The sequence below is a fragment of the Nomascus leucogenys genome, chromosome 23 (genome assembly GCF_006542625.1).
Source record: "Nomascus leucogenys isolate Asia chromosome 23, Asia_NLE_v1, whole genome shotgun sequence".
In the NCBI taxonomy this organism is placed as follows: domain Eukaryota; kingdom Metazoa; phylum Chordata; class Mammalia; order Primates; family Hylobatidae; genus Nomascus; species Nomascus leucogenys.
Window position 1 is genome coordinate 32,360,585 of NC_044403.1, and position 19,283 is coordinate 32,379,867.

At 40.1% G+C, this 19,283-nt stretch overlaps 1 protein-coding gene across 1 annotated transcript in view; it reads left to right on the top strand.

The window, feature by feature from the left end:
- KDM5A (lysine demethylase 5A) overlaps window positions 1–19,283 on the top strand; it is a 108,770-nt gene that overhangs the window by 45,549 nt on the left and 43,938 nt on the right. Inside the window, exons 11-14 of the mRNA XM_003273672.4 lie at window positions 9,652–9,833; window positions 10,418–10,580; window positions 12,037–12,156; window positions 15,220–15,414. Coding sequence (XP_003273720.1) covers window positions 9,652–9,833; window positions 10,418–10,580; window positions 12,037–12,156; window positions 15,220–15,414 — 660 coding nt within the window. The remainder of the gene's footprint in view (window positions 1–9,651; window positions 9,834–10,417; window positions 10,581–12,036; window positions 12,157–15,219; window positions 15,415–19,283) is intronic.

Sequence of the window (19,283 nt, forward strand, 5' to 3'; positions counted from 1 at the left end):
CCAGAGAGGTGGAGTCTAGAGGCAGTAGGCCTTGTTGAGCTGCCGTGGGCTTCACCCAGTTTGAGCTACCAGGGTGCTTTGTGTACCTACTCAAGCGTCAGCAATGGTGGACGCCCCTCCCCCAGCCCGGCTGCTGTCTCAGCAGATCGATCTCAGACTGCTGCGCTAGCAGTGAGCAAGGCTCTGTGGGTGTGGGACCTGCAGAGCCAGACATGGGAGAGAATCACCTTGTCTGCCAGTTGCTAAGACCTTGGGGAAAGCGCAGTATTTGGGCGGGAGTGCCCTGTTTTTCCAGGTAGTCTGTCATGGCTTTCCTTGGCTAGGAAAGGGAAATCCCCTGACCCCTTGTTCTTCCAGGGTGAGGTGATGCACGCCCTGCTTCAGCTTGCCCTCCGTGGGCTGCACCCACTGTCCAACCAGTCCCAGTGAATGAACCAGCTACCTCTGTTGGACATGCAGAAATCACCCTTCTGCGTCGATCACACTGGAAGCTGCAGGCCAGAGCTGTTCCTATTTGGCCATCTTGGAACGCCCCTCCCCAGGTTTTGTTTTGTTTTTTTTTTTTTTTAAATCACATTTTAGGCCAGGCACATTGGCCCATGCCTGTAATTCCAGCCCTTTGGGAGGCCAAGGCAGGTGGATCACTTGAGGTCAGTAGTTAGAGACCAGCCTGGCCAACATGGTGAAACCCTGTCTCTACTAAAAAAATACAAAAATTAGCTGGGCGTGGTGGTGCTTGCCTGTAATCCCAGCTACTCTGGAGGGTGAGGCAGGAGAATCACTTGAACCTGGGAGGCAGAGGTTGCAGTGAGCCGAGATCATGCCACTGCACTCCAGCCTGGGCGACAGAGCAAGACTGTGTCTCCAAGAAAAAAAAAAAAATCACAGTTTATTGGTAGGTCCAGAAATAAGTTTCCTTCAACACCTGGGCGGGTAGATTTTCAAATATGTGTTTAAAGTGTAACATATACATACAGTTCTATCACGTAGGAGATGACCTGTATTTGTAAAGCTGAATTGAGATGGTAATTCATTTATTTTCTCTTTACTTTGATTCTTGACACTTTTTCTTTCCCCCATAATTGGCAATAATTTATCTCCTATGAAAAGAGTTGCACATGATTAAAAAAAAGTTGCATAGTACAGAGGATATATAAATAAAAGTATAGCCCCTGTAGCTTTATTATGGTTACCGTTTGCTTGGTGTATGTTCTTCCATTCTTTTATTTTAAAGCTGTTTGTGTCTCAGAATCTGAAGTGTGTCTCTTGTAGATAGCATATAATTGGAACTTGCTTTTTTTCTTAAGCTGACAGTTGCTTTTTGATTGTTTAGTCTGTTTATGTTTAATGTAATTATTGCTATGGTTGATTTATGTCTCCCATTTCGCTGTTTTCTGTGTCCCGTATCATTTTTTCCCCCATTTTTCTCTTTTTTTTTTTTTTGAGGTGGAGTCTTGCCCTGTTGCCCAGGCTGGAGTACAGTGGCACCATCTTGGTTCACTGCAGCCTCCACCTCCCAGGTTCAAGCGGTTCTCCTACCTCAGTGTCCTGTGTAGCTGGGATTACAGGTGCCCACTACCACTCCCAGCTAATTTTTGTATTTTTAGTAGAGATGAGGTTTCACCATGTTGGCCCAGCTGGTCTCGAGCTCCGACCTCGTGATTCGCTCACCTTGGCCTCCCAAAGTGCTGGGATTAGAGGTGTAAACCACCACGTCCAGCCTCCATTTCTCTATTACGGCCTTTTGGTGTTAGCTCCTTTTAGTTACAACAATCTAATTCTTCTGTTTTTTTTTTTGGCTGTGTGTTTGTGATTTAGTTTTTAGTGTTATTTGGTTCTTTTTTTTTTTTTTGAGACAGAGTCTTGCTGTCGCCCAGGCTGGAGTGCAGTGGCGTGATCTCGGCTCACTGCAGGCTCCGCCCCCCGGGGTTCACGCCATTCTCCTGCCTCAGCCTCCCGAGAAGCTGAGACTACAGGCGCCCGCCACCTCGCCTGGCTAATTTTTTGTATTTTTAGTGGAGACGGGGTTTCACCATGTTAGGTAGGGTGGTCTCGATCTCCTGACCTCGTGATCCGCCCGCCTCGGCTTCCCAAAGTGCTGGGATTACAGGCGTGAGCCACTGCGCCCGGCCAGTGTTATTTGGTTCTATCCTCAAGTTACTGATTTTTTTTTTCCCTCTTGTCATGGTAGACCATAAGTTAGGATAACAAGGTTAGGATAATATTGATTAGAGAATAGACTTTGGGATTTACCAAGGGAGAAAGAATGATTATAACAGGATGGAGAACCTAGATTATATAGGGATGGTTTTTACAGGCACAGTTCAATGTTGGAATGTATACATGTTTAATGTCACTGAATTTTAAACCTGTTTGTATAAGTATCTATAAAGAAATGTATCAGCCTGAATGTCTTCACACCCTTCCATTGGGAAATGGAAGGTAGTGATCTCGTTATTAGAGAGAGACTTCATTTTTTAGCTTTTGCCTTTTTCTGAATTTTCTGTTGTGAATTTTTAAATTGTTCTTGAGCAGATATTTACATTTTCTAAGGTTTTACAGATCACAGAATTTTTAAAGACTATTTTGTATCAACCCTAAGTAACTAATATTAAGAATGTAAATAGTAATCCTGCCTCTGTTATTTAATTTTGTATGAATTTTATGAAAACATACTCATTTATCTATTTCTGCTTTTACTCCAACTTCATGTAAGAATGTGGAGACATGCAGGCTTACAAGCCTGTGTTTGTTAGATAGGAGCAGCTTTTGTCCTTGATAGTGATTATTAGATGGATGGTCTGTGCATGTTTTGTTCCTGGCTGTTTGATGTTTTCTGTTGTTGAGTAACATATTACTTGTAACTTTAGTGGCTTAATAACAAATATTCATTATCTCATAGTTTCTGTGGGTCAAGCATTTATGCTAATGATAGCATTTTTTTTTTTTTTTTTTTTTTGAGATGGAGTCTCACGCTGTTGCCTGGGCTAGAGTGCAGTGGCGCGATCTTAGCTCACTGCAACCTCTGCTTCCCGGGTTCAAGTGATTCTCTGCCTCAGCCTCCCTAGTAGCTGGAATTACAGGCACCCACTACCATGCCCAGCTAATTTTTTGTATTTTTAGTAGAGACAGGGTTTCACCATGTTGGCCAGGCTGGTCTCGAACTACTGACCTCGTGATTTGCCCACCTCGGCCTCCCAAAGTGCTGGGATTACAGGCGTGAGCCACCGTGCCCGACCGATAATGATAGTTTTTTAATGATACTTCTAGCTTGGAGTCTCTGATGAGGTTGCCATGGGACTACAGTCTCTTCAAGGCTTGGCTGGGGCTAGGCTAGTGAATTTACTTTCAAAATGTCTCACTCAGAGGTTGTTGCCAAGAGGCCTCAGATTCTAGCTACGTAGGCCTCTACATAGGGCTTTGGAGAGCCAGATGGAGTCGCAATGTCTTTTATAACCCAACTTAAAAAGTCAGACTGTTTGGCCAGTTGCAGTGGCTCACACCCATAATCCTAGCACTCTGGGAGGCTGAGGCAGGTGGATCTTTTGAGTCTAGGAGGTCCAGAATATCCTGGGGGCAACATGGTAAAACCCTGTCTCTACAAAAAATACAAAAATTAGCTGGGTGTGGTGGCACACGCCTGTAGTCGGAGCTGCTTGTGAGGCTGAGGTGGGAGGATCACTTGAGCCTGGGGAGGTTGAAGCTGCAGTGAGCCGCGATTGTGCCACTGCACTCCAGCCTGGGTGGCAGAGTAAGATCCTGTCTCAAAAAAAAAATCAGATTTCTTAATATCTGCAGTATCTTATTGGTTACATAGGTCAGTCCTCTTTGGTGTTGGTGGGGGTTATACAAGGTTCTGAATTTCAGGAGATGAGAATCATTGGTGTTGGGGGGTGTATTAGCTGGCTGCCTGTATTATTTTTTATGTAACATAGGTGTTTGCACAGCTGGCCTAGTATAACTTTTATTTGTCTTCCAACTGTGACTCTTTGAGTTAAGTAATTGTTTTTGGACTAACTTGTTGGAATTATTTTGCTAAATGTCCTAAGTTTAAAACTTTTCTCTTTTTAGTTTTAAATAGATCGAAACATTGATTCCCAGGCATTAAAGACATCAACCAAAGTATTAGGAGACAGGCAGTGAAGTCTTTTTTGTTGACTGGGTTGCAGATTTGCTATTTATTCTCTAAGCAAAAATGTTTTACTCAGGACTCTGTTTTTGTTATAAGATGATATGAGAGAACCCATTTATGACAAAAGGATTTTAGGGACTAATTAGACAATGTGTATGAAATTTTCACACTTTTTATACTTTATATAAATTTATTACTCTCTGAAAGTTACTCTGGTAAAATAGCAAATAACTACCAGCTTTTCACTGGGAATTATACATTTGTGATGAGCTTCTGTGATATGAGTTACCCTCTTGGTGTCTGGTAACACACCTCTCTGGTATCTTTTTTTTTTTTTTTGAGACGGCGTTTTGCTCTTGTTGCCCAGGCTGGAGTGCAGTGGCATGATCTCAATTCACCGCAACCTCTGCCTCCTGGGTTCAGGCGTTTCTCCTGCCTCAGCCTCCCGAGTAGCTGGGATTGCAGGCACGTGCCACCACGCCCGGCTACTTTTGTATTTTTAGTAGAGATGGGGTTTCTCCATGTTGGTCAGGCTGGTCTCGAACTCCCAACCTCAGGTGATCCGCCCTCCTTGGCCTCTGAAAGTGTTAGGATTACAGGTGTGAGCCACTGCGCCTGCCTCTGGTATCTTAGTTTAGTGGAAAAGTACTTCTGAAGTTGTGTCTTATGAATATAGTGTGCTCTACCAACAGGGCTTCTGAGAAATAAAAGTAAGTATAGGACTTGAAATGTTGGGAAGATTTTTTCCTGCTTGTCCTCCTTGCTCCATATTGTCATCGACTAAATTTTGTTAATTCATTTTTAAAGCTTTCTGTAGGATAGGACTCTTTCCATTCCCACTACAACCATTCTTGCTTAGGTCCTTATCACATGTTGAGATGATACTGTGGTTGTCCATCGGCGTTGTATGACTACAGTATCATCTTGTATTGGCTGTCTCCAAGACCATTCCCAGGTTCTGTGATGTTCAGGGAGGACTCATGCCTATGATTTATTACAGTGAAATAATTCAAAGCAAAATTAGCAAAGGGAAACAATGCATGGGCAAAGTCTAGAGTAAACCAGGCACAGGCTTCCAAGAGTATTCTCTCAGTGGGGTTACATAGGATGTGCTTAATCATGCCAGTAACAAATTATGGCAACACATGTAAAGTGTTGCATACCAGGAAAGCTTATTAGATACTCAGTGCCCAAGGCTTTTATTGGGGCCTAGTGACATGGGCACCCTTTGTGAATCACATACCAAAATTCCAAACTCCTAGAAGGAAAGCACGGGTTCAGCATAAACCATATTGTACAAATAGTCTGGGGCACTGTGAACCACTCTCATCATTTAAGGGAAGTTTTATATTAGTGTAGGGAATTGTTACCATTAAGTTTCTAGATGCCAGCCATGGGCCAAACTTTTGGTAGGCCTTTCAGAGGACAGCAGTCTCAGGCCTGCTGTGTTTAACTCCATTGTGCATACTGCTGCTCTCTGCAGTCTCTCTAATATATTGCTTTCACTTAACATTTAAAGATTGATGGGTCAGTGGGAATTTATTATGCAATTTTGTCTACTTTTGTTTACATTTGAAATTTTACATAATTAAAAGTTTAGAAATAGGCTGGGCACGGTGGCTCATGCTTGTAATCTCAGCACTTTGGGAGGTCAAGGCGGGCAGATCACTTGAGGTCAGCAGTTTGAGACCAGCCTGGACAACATGATGAAACCCTGTCTCTACTGAAAACACAAAAATTAGCTGGGCATGGTGGCAGCTGCCTTTAATCCCAGCTACTTGGGAGGCTGAGGCAGGAGAATCGCTTGAACCCAGGAGGTGGAGGTTGCAGTCAGCTGAGATTGTGCCACTACATTCCAGCCTTGGCAACAGTGAGACTCTGTCTCAAAAAAAAAAAAAAAAAATTCAGAAATATTTGATTCTGTGTTTATCATATTGTTTCATTTTTCAAAACTTACGTTTCTCTTTTGAATGTAGGATAAATCTAAGCTTCTCAGTCCAAAACTGAAGATTAAAGATCTAATCTTTTTTTCTAATGTTATTTCCTGTATTTTTGAGTATGACTCTTCCATTCTGCCTCTTCACCAGCTGGACTAGTATATTCTCTCTGTAGTTTACCTTTTACATTCTTTTTTTTTTTTTTTTTTTTTTTTGAGACAGAGTCTTACTGTCGCCCAGGCTGGAGTGCAGTGGCACGATCTTGGCTCACTGCAGGCTCCGCCACCTGGGGTTCACGTCATTCTCCTGCCTCAGCCTCCCGCGTAGCTGGGACTACAGGCGCCTGCCACCTCGCCCGGCTAATTTTTTGTATTTTTAGTAGAGACGGGTTTCACCGTGTTAGCCAGGATGGTCTCGATCTCCTGACCTAGTGATCCGCCCGCCTCGGCCTCTCAAAGTGCTGGGATTACAGGCGTGAGCCCCTGCGCCCGGCCACCTTTTACATTCTTGTAGCTCTTCCTCCTAGAATGTTCATTCAAATCTCATCTATCCTTCAAAGCTCAACACAATTTCTTCCTTGCTGTGAAGTTTTCCTAACAATCTTTATTAGTCTATTCTCGTACTGCTATAAATAAATACTGGAGGCTGGGTAATTTATAAAGAAGAGAGGCTGTACAGGTTCCACAGGCTGTACAGGTAGCATGGCTGAGGAGGCTTCGGGAAACTTTCAATTATGGCAGAAGGTGAAGTGCACGCACGTCTTACATGGCCAGAGCAGGAGGAAAAGAGAGAAGCAGGAGTTGCTCCACACTTTTGAACAACCAGATCTCGTGAGAACTCACTATTGTGAGAACAGCAAGGGGGAAATCTGCCCCCATGATCCGGTCACCTTCCACCAGGTCCCTCCTCCAACATTGGGGATTCCAATTCAGCATGAGATTTGGGTAGGGACACAAATCCAAACCATACCACAATCCAAACCCATGATGATCACTGTTTTATTGTCCTCTGAAGAACTATATTTTCTCTTCTATATATATTTGGAATTTTATATATATGTTACCTTGTATTGTAACTTTTTTTTTTTGTGATGGAGTCTCGCTCTGTTGCCCAGGCTGGAGTGCAGTGACGCAATCTTGACTCACTGCAACCTCCACCTCCTGGGTTCAAGCACTTCTGCCTCAGCCTGCTGAGTAGCTGGGGCCACAGGCATGCACCACTATGCTTGGCTGATTTTTGTATTTTTACTAGTGATGGGATTTCGCAGTGTTGGCCAGTCTGGTTTCGAACTCCTGACCTCAAGTGATCCACCAGCTTCGGCCTCCCAGTGTTCTTTTTGTTTGTAGACCTTGTCTCTTCAATGAAATTCACTATTTTTCAGCCAGCCAGCTGACCAACCAATCAAAAAACATACTGAGTAATAACCTGTTGAGATTCTTTTATTTCCTTTTTTGTTAGCCTGTTGAACTTTAGGAATAGATCTCTTTGTCATTTCTTACTGGAATTCTTAGTTAAACCTATGTTGGACTTTGTTATTCCATCCTCTGTGACTTTTTTTTGTTTTTAGTGAGACAGGGTCCCACTCTGTCTTTCAGGCTGGAGTGCAGTGGCGTGATCTCGGCTCACAGCTTCAATCTCCCGGGCTCAGGGGATCCTCCTACCTCAGCATCCCTAGTAGCTGGAACTACAGGCGCACGCCACCATGCCTAATTTTTGTATTTTTTGTAGAGATGGGTTCCTGCCATGTTGACCAGGCTGGTCTCAAATTCCTGGGCTGACGTCATTTGCCTGCCATGACCTCCCAAAGTGCTGAGATTTACAGGCATGAGCCACCATGCCAGCTTCTCTCTGACTCTTTTTTTTTTTTTTTTTTTTTTTGAGATGAAGTATCACTCTTGTTGCCCAGACTGGAGTGCAATGCCGTGATCTCGGCTCACTGCAATCTCTGCCCCCCGGGTTCAAGTGATTCTCCTGCCTCAGCCTCCCCAGTAGCTGGGATTATAGGCGCCTGCCACCATGCCCAGCTAATTTTTTGTATTTTTAATAGAGACAGGGTGTCACTGTGTTGGCCAGGCTGGTCTCAGACTCCTGACCTCAGGTGATCTACCCACCTCACCCTCCCAAAGTGCTGGGATTACAGGTGTGAGCCACCATGTCCAGCCCACCTCTCTGTGACTCTTATATACAGTTTGATAGTTTATATATTTCTGTGCTGCATTATAGATAATTTCCTCAAACCTGTCTTCTAGTTCACAAATTCTCTTTAGCTTTGTCGTTGGCTCTTTAACTTCTTACCTTGAGGGTTTTTATTTTTAACTTGTATTATAGAAACTTCTAAACAGTAAGCACAATAATGACCCTACCCCCACCCCTGCCAGCTCCTGACATCCACATTCAGTTATCAACTTTTTAATAGCAGGTTCTCATATCTGCTTCTGCATTCAATCTGTTATGATAGCACAGATCGTCTTTCCCCTGGAAAACTCACACTGTACTCCTGCAAGAATGTAAGTGAAAAAGGCAAATAATGTCTTAGAATTATTGTGAAAATAGTTTGGCTTAGTGGATCCTCTGGATCCCATTTTGATAACTGCTCTCCATAAGGATGATAAGCACTTTAATCACAACCTCATATGGCTTCAGAGATGGATGTTTGAAAGTCCTTCTCCAGTGCCAATATCCAATTAGAAGCCCCTGTGAAAGCTTGCAACAGCTTCCTTTTTCATTATGGCTTGCTTCCGCTCTGTTTCCAGAAACTGGGAATTCCCTTTTCTTTTGGGTTCAGCTATGAAGTTTTTTTGGTTATTGTTATAATTTATCCAGTATTTCTAGGTGCGTTTGTATAATGATTAGGAGTGATGGTGGTGACTTTCTGCATCATGTCAGCCTTACTGTTACAGTTTATCCAGTATTTCTAGGTGCATTTGTATAATGGTTAGGAGTGATTGCGGTGACTTTCTGCATCCTGTCAGTCTTAGTGTTATAATTTATCCAGTATTTCTAGGTGTGTTTGTATAATGGTTAGGAGTGATGGTGGTGATTTTCTGCATCCTGTCAGTCTTAGTGTTATAATTTATCCAGTATTTCTAGGTGTGTTTGTATAATGGTTAGGAGTGATGGCGGTGACTTTCTGCATCATGTCAGTCTTCACTGTTGTCATAAGTTCAGGATTATGTATATTATATTTTGTCTTTACAGTATCTAGCACCATTCTATCAATATAGTAATAACCATTTTAGGAAATTATGCTACTGGCTATAAAATAGAAATAGTGATGTGGTATTAAGATGGGTCTCATGCTGTTTTCCTGATTGGCTGGAGAATAACAAGAATTGCTCATGTGCTTTGGAGTAAACCAGAGGTATCTGAAATAAAGGGAAATTTAAATAGAATGTAGTCAGAAGGTAGGATTAAACATTTAGTTATATGAGTTATATGTAGTGGACAGCAGAGAACACAGATTGTATGCACTGGACTGTTAGAAATATTATAAAACATGTTTTCTGGAAAGACTCCCTTGACATTTCTGTTGAGCACTTTTCAATTCTGATCTTTCATTTACAGTTTTTTTTTCTCTTATAGGAATATGCACTTTCTGGTTGGAATTTGAATAACATGCCTGTCCTGGAACAGTCTGTTCTTGCACATATTAATGTGGACATCTCTGGTATGAAAGTGCCATGGCTCTATGTGGGAATGTGTTTCTCTTCTTTTTGCTGGCACATTGAAGATCACTGGAGTTATTCCATCAACTACTTGCACTGGTATGTACAGTCTAAAATACAGCATGCATGAGCTCTGCTAAAGTCTAGTGGATTAATGATGCCAAGTTTTTGATCTTTAAGGTTTATAGACAGAAGTATATTTAAGGTTTCAATAATTTCTAGCCTTGGCCTATTTCTTTGGGTAGTAAAATTGAACTCAGTGAAGCTATTTAGAAGTATTCTAGAGAGCACTGACTTATTTTGATCAATGTGGGGATAACTGAAATGTCCATTATTCACATGGACCTGTGAATCAAGGTCATGTGTCAGCATCCTTTGGGACAGTGCTTACTTTTCATAGAGTGTCTTTCCTGTTCGAAGGTGTTTTCACTGGTCCGCCTTGCAGAGTTCACGTGCTGAGTTGCTTTTTTAATTGTAGTGATAAGTTTGTATCTGCCTATACATACTACTATTTACTTACCTCCTATTGTGAACAACAGCACAGGTTTATAAGATGGAATTCAGGGCATATAATCTGACCATGGAATAAGACAAGTTAATTATAATTTGGTGGATTGGAATCAGATACCCTAGCCTCATTGGTACCATGTTCTGCCTAGCTAAACAGTTATTTCTTTTGCTAGGGGGGAGCCAAAGACATGGTATGGTGTGCCATCTCATGCTGCAGAACAACTGGAGGAGGTGATGAGAGAGCTAGCCCCTGAGTTATTTGAATCCCAGCCTGATCTTCTGCATCAGTTAGTCACCATCATGAACCCCAATGTGCTAATGGAGCATGGTGTGCCTGTGAGTCTTTTGGTGTCTTCCTTCAGTTTTTTGTTTGTTTGTTTGTTTTTTCATTTTTTTTTTTTTTTTGAAACAGGGTCTTGCTTTGTTGCCCAGGTTGGAGTGCAGTGGCACGATGATTGCTCATTGCAGCCTCGACCTGCTCAGCTCAAGCCGTTCTCCTGCCTCAGCCTAATGAGTAGCTGGGACTATAGGAGCACACCACCACCCCCGGCTAATTGTTGTATTTTTTGTAGAGACGAAGCCTTATTGTGTTGCCCAGGTTGGTCTCGAACTCCTGAGCTCAAGCAGTCTTCCCACCTCGACCTCCCAAAGTGTTGGGATTACAGGTGTGAGCCACTGCACCCAGCCAGTATTTTTAATTTAAAGTTATTTTGGCTTTTGATTAGATAGAATCACAACATATGCTTTGTTTTGTAACTAGAAATGAGTCATATCATCTTTTAGCCAAATTAGAATTTGTACTCTGCAGGGAACAACTTTTATCTGATTAAGAAGGGAAGGGGAGTATTAAAGTATGAATCATTCTTTGTGTACAGCTACCTATTCATATAACCTTCTATTTTCAGTAAATATTACATCCTACTTTGAACAAAAATCTCATATTCTTTGTTATCCCTATTTAACCAAAGCACAGGTATTTTAAGTGGTGGCTCTAATCTCTAATAAGCATGCTTATCCTAATAACTAGCCACTAATAAAGATGCTTATCCTTATTTTCTCATGTAAAGATTTCTTAGCTTTTAATACATGAGATAATGAAATAAAAATATACTGCAAATACCTTTTTCACTTTTCAACCTAAGTTTGAAGATGTTTCTCAAATTCAAGCTAATGCCTGATAAAGTATAAATTTAACAAGTTTACTATAGATAATCAAATATTCATCATAACCTTAAAGAGAAAGTAGATTAACATTTGTAATGTTACTTTGTTTTTAAGAATAAATTTATACCGGAATCTGAGACTTTTCAAGAGACATATAGTATTATTGTAAAACAAAGTGAGATTTCAGGAAAACTGATTTTGGGGACATCTCATTGGGGATGTCTTATATGCTATGTGAGTTAATTTAGTTAGTTTGAAAAAATTATCCAAAAGTAGTAGGAAATTCTATTCTTTGCCACTATTTATGATACAGGAATAAAACAAATTCTCTAAATTGTAAAAATTGTATCAGTTTAAGAAACTCGTAGCTCATTGAGAGTAATGTTTTTTCTTTGAGAATTTCTTTTGGCTGCTAATTCTTGTCATGAATTATAATCTATTATCAGTGACTATTTGAAGAAGGTAGAATTCTGGCTATTTCTGATATCATTTTCTGATATGTGTAACTTAATGCTTTATTGTTTGCAGTTTTAGAAAATGCATCTGAAATTATCTAATAAAATCTGTCTTCCTCTTTTTGTTGTTTTTACTTTTTATTTTTGTATCCCTGTTCCCAATTTGCATTTAGGTGTACAGGACCAATCAGTGTGCTGGCGAGTTTGTTGTGACATTTCCTCGTGCCTATCACTCTGGATTTAACCAGGGCTACAACTTTGCTGAAGCTGTGAACTTCTGTACTGCTGACTGGGTCTGTTCTATAGCAAGTGGCTGTTGTACGTCTACTAACCCCCCTATAAATATAAAGCAGCTTAGTTGCCATATTTGCTTAGCTGGGCTCAGGGTTGGGTTCATCAGTATTTTAGTGGAGACTGGAGTGGCTATTGTAGTTTAGAAAGCTAAGTAGATTTCCATCACATTTTTTATTTTGAAGATTTTATAGTTCTTCTTACCCATTTATTATTTTCCTCATCCTGTTTGAACTTGCTTCCTTCATTTCCATTCTTTTCCTTCCCTTTCCCCTTCCCCCATTTCCTTCTTCCTTTCCTTCTGTCCTTTGCTTTCTTTCTTTCCTTTATTTTGACTCCCTCCCTTCTGGTCAGGTGCTCAGAAGAGAGAGACTGTTTGAACTTATAAATGGTCAGTCGATTCTTTCTTTTTTTTTTTTGAGACGGAGTCTCGCTCTGTCGCCCAGGCTGGAGTGCAGTGGCGCAATCTCGGCTCACTGCAAGCTCCGCCTCCCGGGTTCACGGCATTCTCCTGCCTCAGCCTCTCCGAGTAGCTGGGACTACAGGTGCCCGCCACCATGCCCAGCTAATTTTTTTGTATTTTTAGTAGAGACGGAGTTTCACTGTGGTCTCGATCTGCTGACCTCGTGATCCACCTGCCTCGGCCTCCCAAAGTGCTGGGATTACAAGTGTGAGCCACCGCGCCCAGCCAGTCGATTCTTTCTGAATCCTTCTTTTCTAAGGGAAGACACAGGTTGGTGCAAAAGTAATAGCGGCTTTTGCCATTGAAGATAAAGGTTGGTGCAAAAGTAATTGCAGTTTTAAACCCGCAACTAATTTTGCACCAACCTGTAGTTTTTTTAGCCTTTGCTTTCTCGGAGCATTTTGGGACTTATTAAGGTGATCAGGCTTATAGAGATAATTTCAAGTATTAATTCTACCATATTTTCAAATACGTAGCTCTGTGATTTTTACAAATTCCTTAATTTTTTTTCTGATAGGTGATTTTACTAGTCTTGCCATTTTATGTTTTTTCTGTTCCTTTTTTTAATTTTAAAAGAGTAACTATAATATTGAGATCCCTGCGCTATACTTTTATGTAAATGATAATGCTAGGTAATTGCTATTTTGCTTTTGTATGAAATAGATAATCAAAAAGTATTTAGTGGCTGTTATGTTGCTTGGGAGAAGACTATACAGTGTATTTGTGATACACACTGACTTTATTTTCTTGTGTTGGTGCTGTTTTTGTTGCTTCTGTTAACATTTTGGGGGAAATCCTTTAATAATATTGGATCTTATGTTTTCTGCATCTTTATTAAATTCCATGATTAAGCATGTACAGATTGTTTTTGTTTCCTTTGCTAATGAGTAAAATGATACAATGAATAGTCTTACTTGCTCCAGTAATTTTGAGCTTTTTTCTTATTAGGCTTTGGAAACAGCATAATTTAGCAAGAAGACGACTAGGCTTAGGATTTTGCCTTGGGCTTGAGCTCTGTTTCTAAACATTCAACCAACATTTATTGAGTGTTTATGATACATAGTAATTGGCTAGGTGTAGGGTAGAAAATGGGAGGTTTTAGATAGGAGCTAGAGGTGGTTTCTTCTGTTCCCTTTCTCACTGTTACTGGTATTTGACCTTGGGCAGCTTTTAAAATTTCACTGGGCCTAAGTTTTTTAGCTGGTATGTAAAGATGCTGATGATAGATTCACTTAATAACCTCAGACAAGTTAGAGGATATGTGTGGAATCCCTTGACACTCTTTAGAAGAAGGGTGTGATGTAAATTAAAAGTTATAGCAGTTTTATCTCTGGAATAAATTAATGGGACTAATGTTTATAAGTTACAGTGGATAATCACTTCTATTTTATGTGGCTTCGTCACATATTAGTTAAGAACTGCAAATCCCACAGTATGATTTTTTCTTCTACTTGTTTTTCTGTTGAGGCTCTGAGAAATTTTTAAAGAGTACGTATTTAAGATATGAAAGAGTTGTGTTGTTAATCGACAAAATAATTGCTAATCATAAGTTTATATATATATATATATGTATATATATACACTTGGGAAAGTTTTTTCTTTGTAGAGTATGGAAACACTGCATAATTCAGAGATAGCCTCAAATTTTCTTTGCTTTCTCTGATTCCTTTCTGCCTTTCTCAAACTGTAGATGAACTCTAAAAGGCTCTTAAAGGTCCATTTTCTTATTTTTTCTCTTTTATATTACAAATCCAAACAAAACTCCTTTATCCAAGTTCTTCTGCCTGAGCATAGGAAAGAAGTTGAAGTTGGAGTGCGTATATATGTGTAGGGCATAGCTATTGTTGTAATTTGGCTTGTAGCTTGATAATTTTGGAAATTTTCAAAATTTATTTTAAAGACTGCTCATTTATGAAAAGTGATCATTTAGTCATTTATTTCACTGTTAGGGAAATAAAGTATATAATTTTATAATTTCACTTTGAATTATCTTTCTGCCAGGCTTGTTTTTAAAATAATTTCTAGGTGCTAAAATCTAAATCGTCCTTTGTTTTGGTTTTTGCAAAAAAAACTAAATGTCAGCCAGTGTGGATTGCTTAAGTATTACTTTTTCCCTCTTTCCTATTTTTTTCTTTCTTTTTTTTTCTTCTAATAACATCTGTTCTTTTTGTTCTATGGAAATTTGAGTGCTGAATACTTCCACTTAACCCTTTTTGGCCTGAACTTATTTAATTATTTATTTTTACAATATTTTTCTTTTTCTTGTGAGGGCAGGCTCATGGTAAACTGGTCTAAAAGAGTTTGCTGCCTCAGTTATATACCAAAGAAGTCCTTCTTGATATACAATAAATAGAAAATTAGCAGTTTAGGCCAGAAATTTAGCATCTCAGATTATGGGAATTTTCTGTGGGAAAGCCTTTGAAATTCTGGCTGGGTCCTACAGGGTTAATATTTACAGTTAATATAATATTGCCTCTTTATATTTAAATGGATTTGGTATTCTGTCTTCTTTCTAATGAAAGGGAGGCCCTGGAGGGTAAGTAGTGGTTCTTTCTGGGGTATGTTATAAGCGAGTTATTTAATTTGGAAATCTCATTTTCAGTTGCCCATTGGACGTCAATGTGTAAATCATTACCGACGCCTAAGGCGCCATTGTGTCTTTTCACACGAGGAACTCATTTTCAAGATGGCAGCAGATCCAGAATGCTTAGATGTGGGGCTGGCTGCCATGGTCTGCAAAGAATTGACTCTCATGACTGAAGAAGAAACACGATTAAGAGAGTCTGTTGTACAGATGGTGAGTTTGCTGAGCACATTTTCTGTGTTTGATACTGCTTATGGGATATGCTAAATAAACCTATAGATAGAATTTTCATGTCTGATCCCTTAGGAGTTGAGCATGAAGATCACTGATTTGGAGAAGATTTTATATTTTTATAATTGACATAACTGATTTCTCCAGATTAAAAACGTTTTAGGAATCTTATCATCTCTAGGTTTTTAAAATGAGTCCTATCAGAATTTTTTAGGTATATATTTACATTTTAAATCTTCTACATACAGCATTGTTTAAACAAGAAAATTTAAATCATTTTTTTTTCTGAGCTTTCTGTTGAATAAGTTATGTTTCTGGAAATTACAGACTATCAGTTTGAATTAATCTTTTTCCCTCCCCTGTAAGTAATTTGATGAATAGGAAGGATGGAATGAACGAGGTTGGGATTTAGAATATTTAGAATAAGCTAAGCATCATCACATTGAACTGGGTAATATACGAGAAAATGTGTATCTTCAGCATCATCTTGGCCTGTTCTAATATTTCCTACATAGCTAACTAGCTTCATTAGGTTTACACCATGCTTCTTCCTGTTTTTGTATCATGTCCCTCCTGCCTCTCTGCCTGATATTCTGCTCTGTTTTTAAAACAGCTTTGTTGAAGCATAACTGACATGTAATAAACTACATGTGTTTAATGTGTACAATTTGATAAGTTTTGACTATGTATATACCCATGAAACCATTGCTGCAGTCAAGATAATGAATGTATCTATCACCCCTAAAAGTTTTTTCTTGCCCTTATATGGTCCTTCCTTCTTGCTCTGTACCACCTTTTTGAAAGATGGGTTCTTTCTCTGTCGCCCAGGCTGGAGTGCAGTGGCACAGTCATAGCTCACTGCATCCTCAAACTTCTGGGCTCAAACAGTCTTCCCACCTCAGCCTCTGGAGTAGTTGGGACTGCAGGTGCGTGTTACCATGTCTGTCTAATTTTTAAAATTTTTTGTAGTGGTGGAGCCTTGCTTTGTTACCTAGGCTGGTCTCAAACTCCTGGCTTCAAGCATTCCTCCTGCCTTGGCCTCCCAAAGTGTAGGGATTATAGGCATGAGCCACCACACCTGGCCATCCTACACCACCACCTTCTCCTTTTGCCCCCAGTCCCTAAGAAACCACTATTCTTTTGTTGCTTATTTTTTTGGAGAATTTTATTCAAATCAAACCGTACAACTTGTACTTTTCTGGTCTAATTTCTTTCACTCAGCATAATTACTTTGAGACTCAGCCATATTGTTGCATGTACTAATACTTTATTCCTTTTTATTGCACACTAGTTTTCCATTGAATAGGCGTACCACAATTTGTTTATCCTTTCACTTACGGATGAACATTTGGATTGTTAACATTTTTTGGCTGTTAGAAATTAAATTGCTCTGGACATTTGTTTACAACTTTTTGCATGGACGTATGCTTTTATTTATCTTGAGTAAATACTAGGAGTGGGATGGTTGGATAGTATATTATGTGTATGTGTAATATTTTCTAAAAAACTATGAAAGTGTATTCCAAAGTGGTTGTACCATTTTATATTTCCACCAGCAGTGTATAAGAAGTTCCAGTTGCCATATATCCTCACCAACACTTGGTATAGTTAGTCTTTTCAACTTTAGACATTCTAATAAGGTTACAGTGGTATTTCATTATTTAATATTCCTACTTTATGCTTGTGTTCTTTTTTTGTTGTTGTTTTTGAGACAGAGTCTCACTGTGTTGCTCAGGCTGGAGTGCAGTGGCACGATCTTGGCTCACTGCAACCTCTGCCTCCCAGGTTCAGCGATTCTCCTGTCTTAGCCTCCCAGGTAGCTGGGATTACAGGCATACGCCACCTTGACCAGCCAGTTTTGTATTTTTAGTAGAGATGGGGTTTCACTATGTTGGCCAGGCTGGTCTCAAGCTCCTGATCTCAAGTGATCCACCCACCTTGGCCTCCCAAAGTGTTGGGATTACAGGTGTGAACCACTGTGCCCGGCCTATACTTGTATTCTTAAAATTCTTATTTTGATTATATATTTATTTAAAATGGGATTCTTTTTCTCATTGCCTAGAGCCTTTCTTTTGAATTTTGAAATTTTAAGTACATTGGTGGAGACTCATGAAATATGATTTTGTGATATGTCCTCAGAATTTCAGATTTAACCTGAATGGGGCATTATTTCCCTTGTGCTTTGACAGTTTGAATGCCCCATCTCCTGATCCTCTACCATTTTTCTTTGTGCTACTTTGATCAGATTTCTCTATAGACCCTTCTTTAAACATACCTTCCACCTATGCCCTTGTTCCAGTTACTTATCCCTGCCCTTTCTTTGCATTATGAACTTGTCTTTCCTATTTTAAGAAAAGTTTTCATTTTACCTTTTACTAAAAATCTTCAGTGGTTTTCCCATGGTCAGCAGTCTCATGTCCTCTTTATCCCTTCATTGTCATTGTCATTCTGTTCCCATCGTACTCTTGAAAGTCTCAGAGTTTACCAGTGACACACTTTATTTCAAAATCCAGTGGTTTCTTTTTTTTCTTTTCTTTCTTTTTTTTTTTTTGAGACGGACTCTCGCTCTGTCACCCAGGCTGGAGTGCAGTGGCGTGATCTTGGCTCACTGCAAACTCTGCCTCGCGGGTCCATGCCGTTCTCCTACCTCAGCCTCCCGAGTAGCTGGGACTACAGGCGCCCACCACGACGCCCGGCTAATTTTTTGTATTTTTAGTAGAGATGGGGTTTCACCTTGTTAGCCAGGGTGGTCTCGATCTCCTGACCTCGTGATCCGTCCACCTCTGGCTTCCAAAGTGCTGGGATTACAGGCATGAGCCGCCATGCCCGGCCAAAATCCAGTGGTTTCTTTCTATGTCTTCTATCCCCATGACCTCTTTATTGCACTATACATTGCTGCTTTGGTTTCTTTACCTAACGTTTGTTCTACTGTTTTTTTAGTCTCTTTGATTGTATTTGCCCATCATTTCTAGTTCTTTCTCCTTATATCCCCAACAATGTGTGCAGGGTTCAGCCTTTGACTGTTGTTGTTATTTTGTGCTATTTATCTTGGAGTTCTCATCTAAGGGTCTTAAGTCTTTCAGCTATTACCTTGTGGTTTCAGTTCTCACTTGAAGTTTCCTCCTATTGTATTACACACAAGAATTATTGTCACTTTGAAAGAGGCTGTGTCTAGCCACTCATTTGTAATCTGTGTTTCCAACATGTGTATTGCACATTTCTTTTTTTTTCTTTTTTATTTTATTATTATTAGGGTACATGTGCACAATGTGCAGCTTTGTTACATATGTATACATGTGCCATGTTGGTGTGCTGCACCCATTAACTTGTCATTTAGCATTAGGTATATCTCCTAATGCTATCCCTCCCCCTCCCCCCACCCCACAACAGTTCCCGGAGTGTGATGTTCCCCTTCCTGTGTCCATGTGTTCTCATTGTTCAATTCCCACCTATGAGTGAGAACATGCGGTGTTTTGGTTTTTGTCCTTGTGATAGTTTAGTGAGAATGATGATTTCCAGCTTCATCCATGTCCCTACAAAGGACATGAACTCATCATTTTTTATGGCTGCATAGTATTCCATGGTGTGTATGTGCCACATTTTCTTAATCCGTCTGTCATTGTTGGACATTTGGGTTGGTTCCAAGTCTTCGCTATTGTGAATAGTGCCGCAATAAACATACGTGTGCATGTGTCTTTATAGCAGCATGATTTGTAATCCTTTGGGTATCTACCCAGTAATGGGATGGCTGGGTCAAATGGTATTTCTAGTTCTAGATCCCTGAGGAATCGCCACATTGTCTTCTACTAATGGTTGAACTAGTTTACAGTCCCACCAACAGTGTAAAAGTG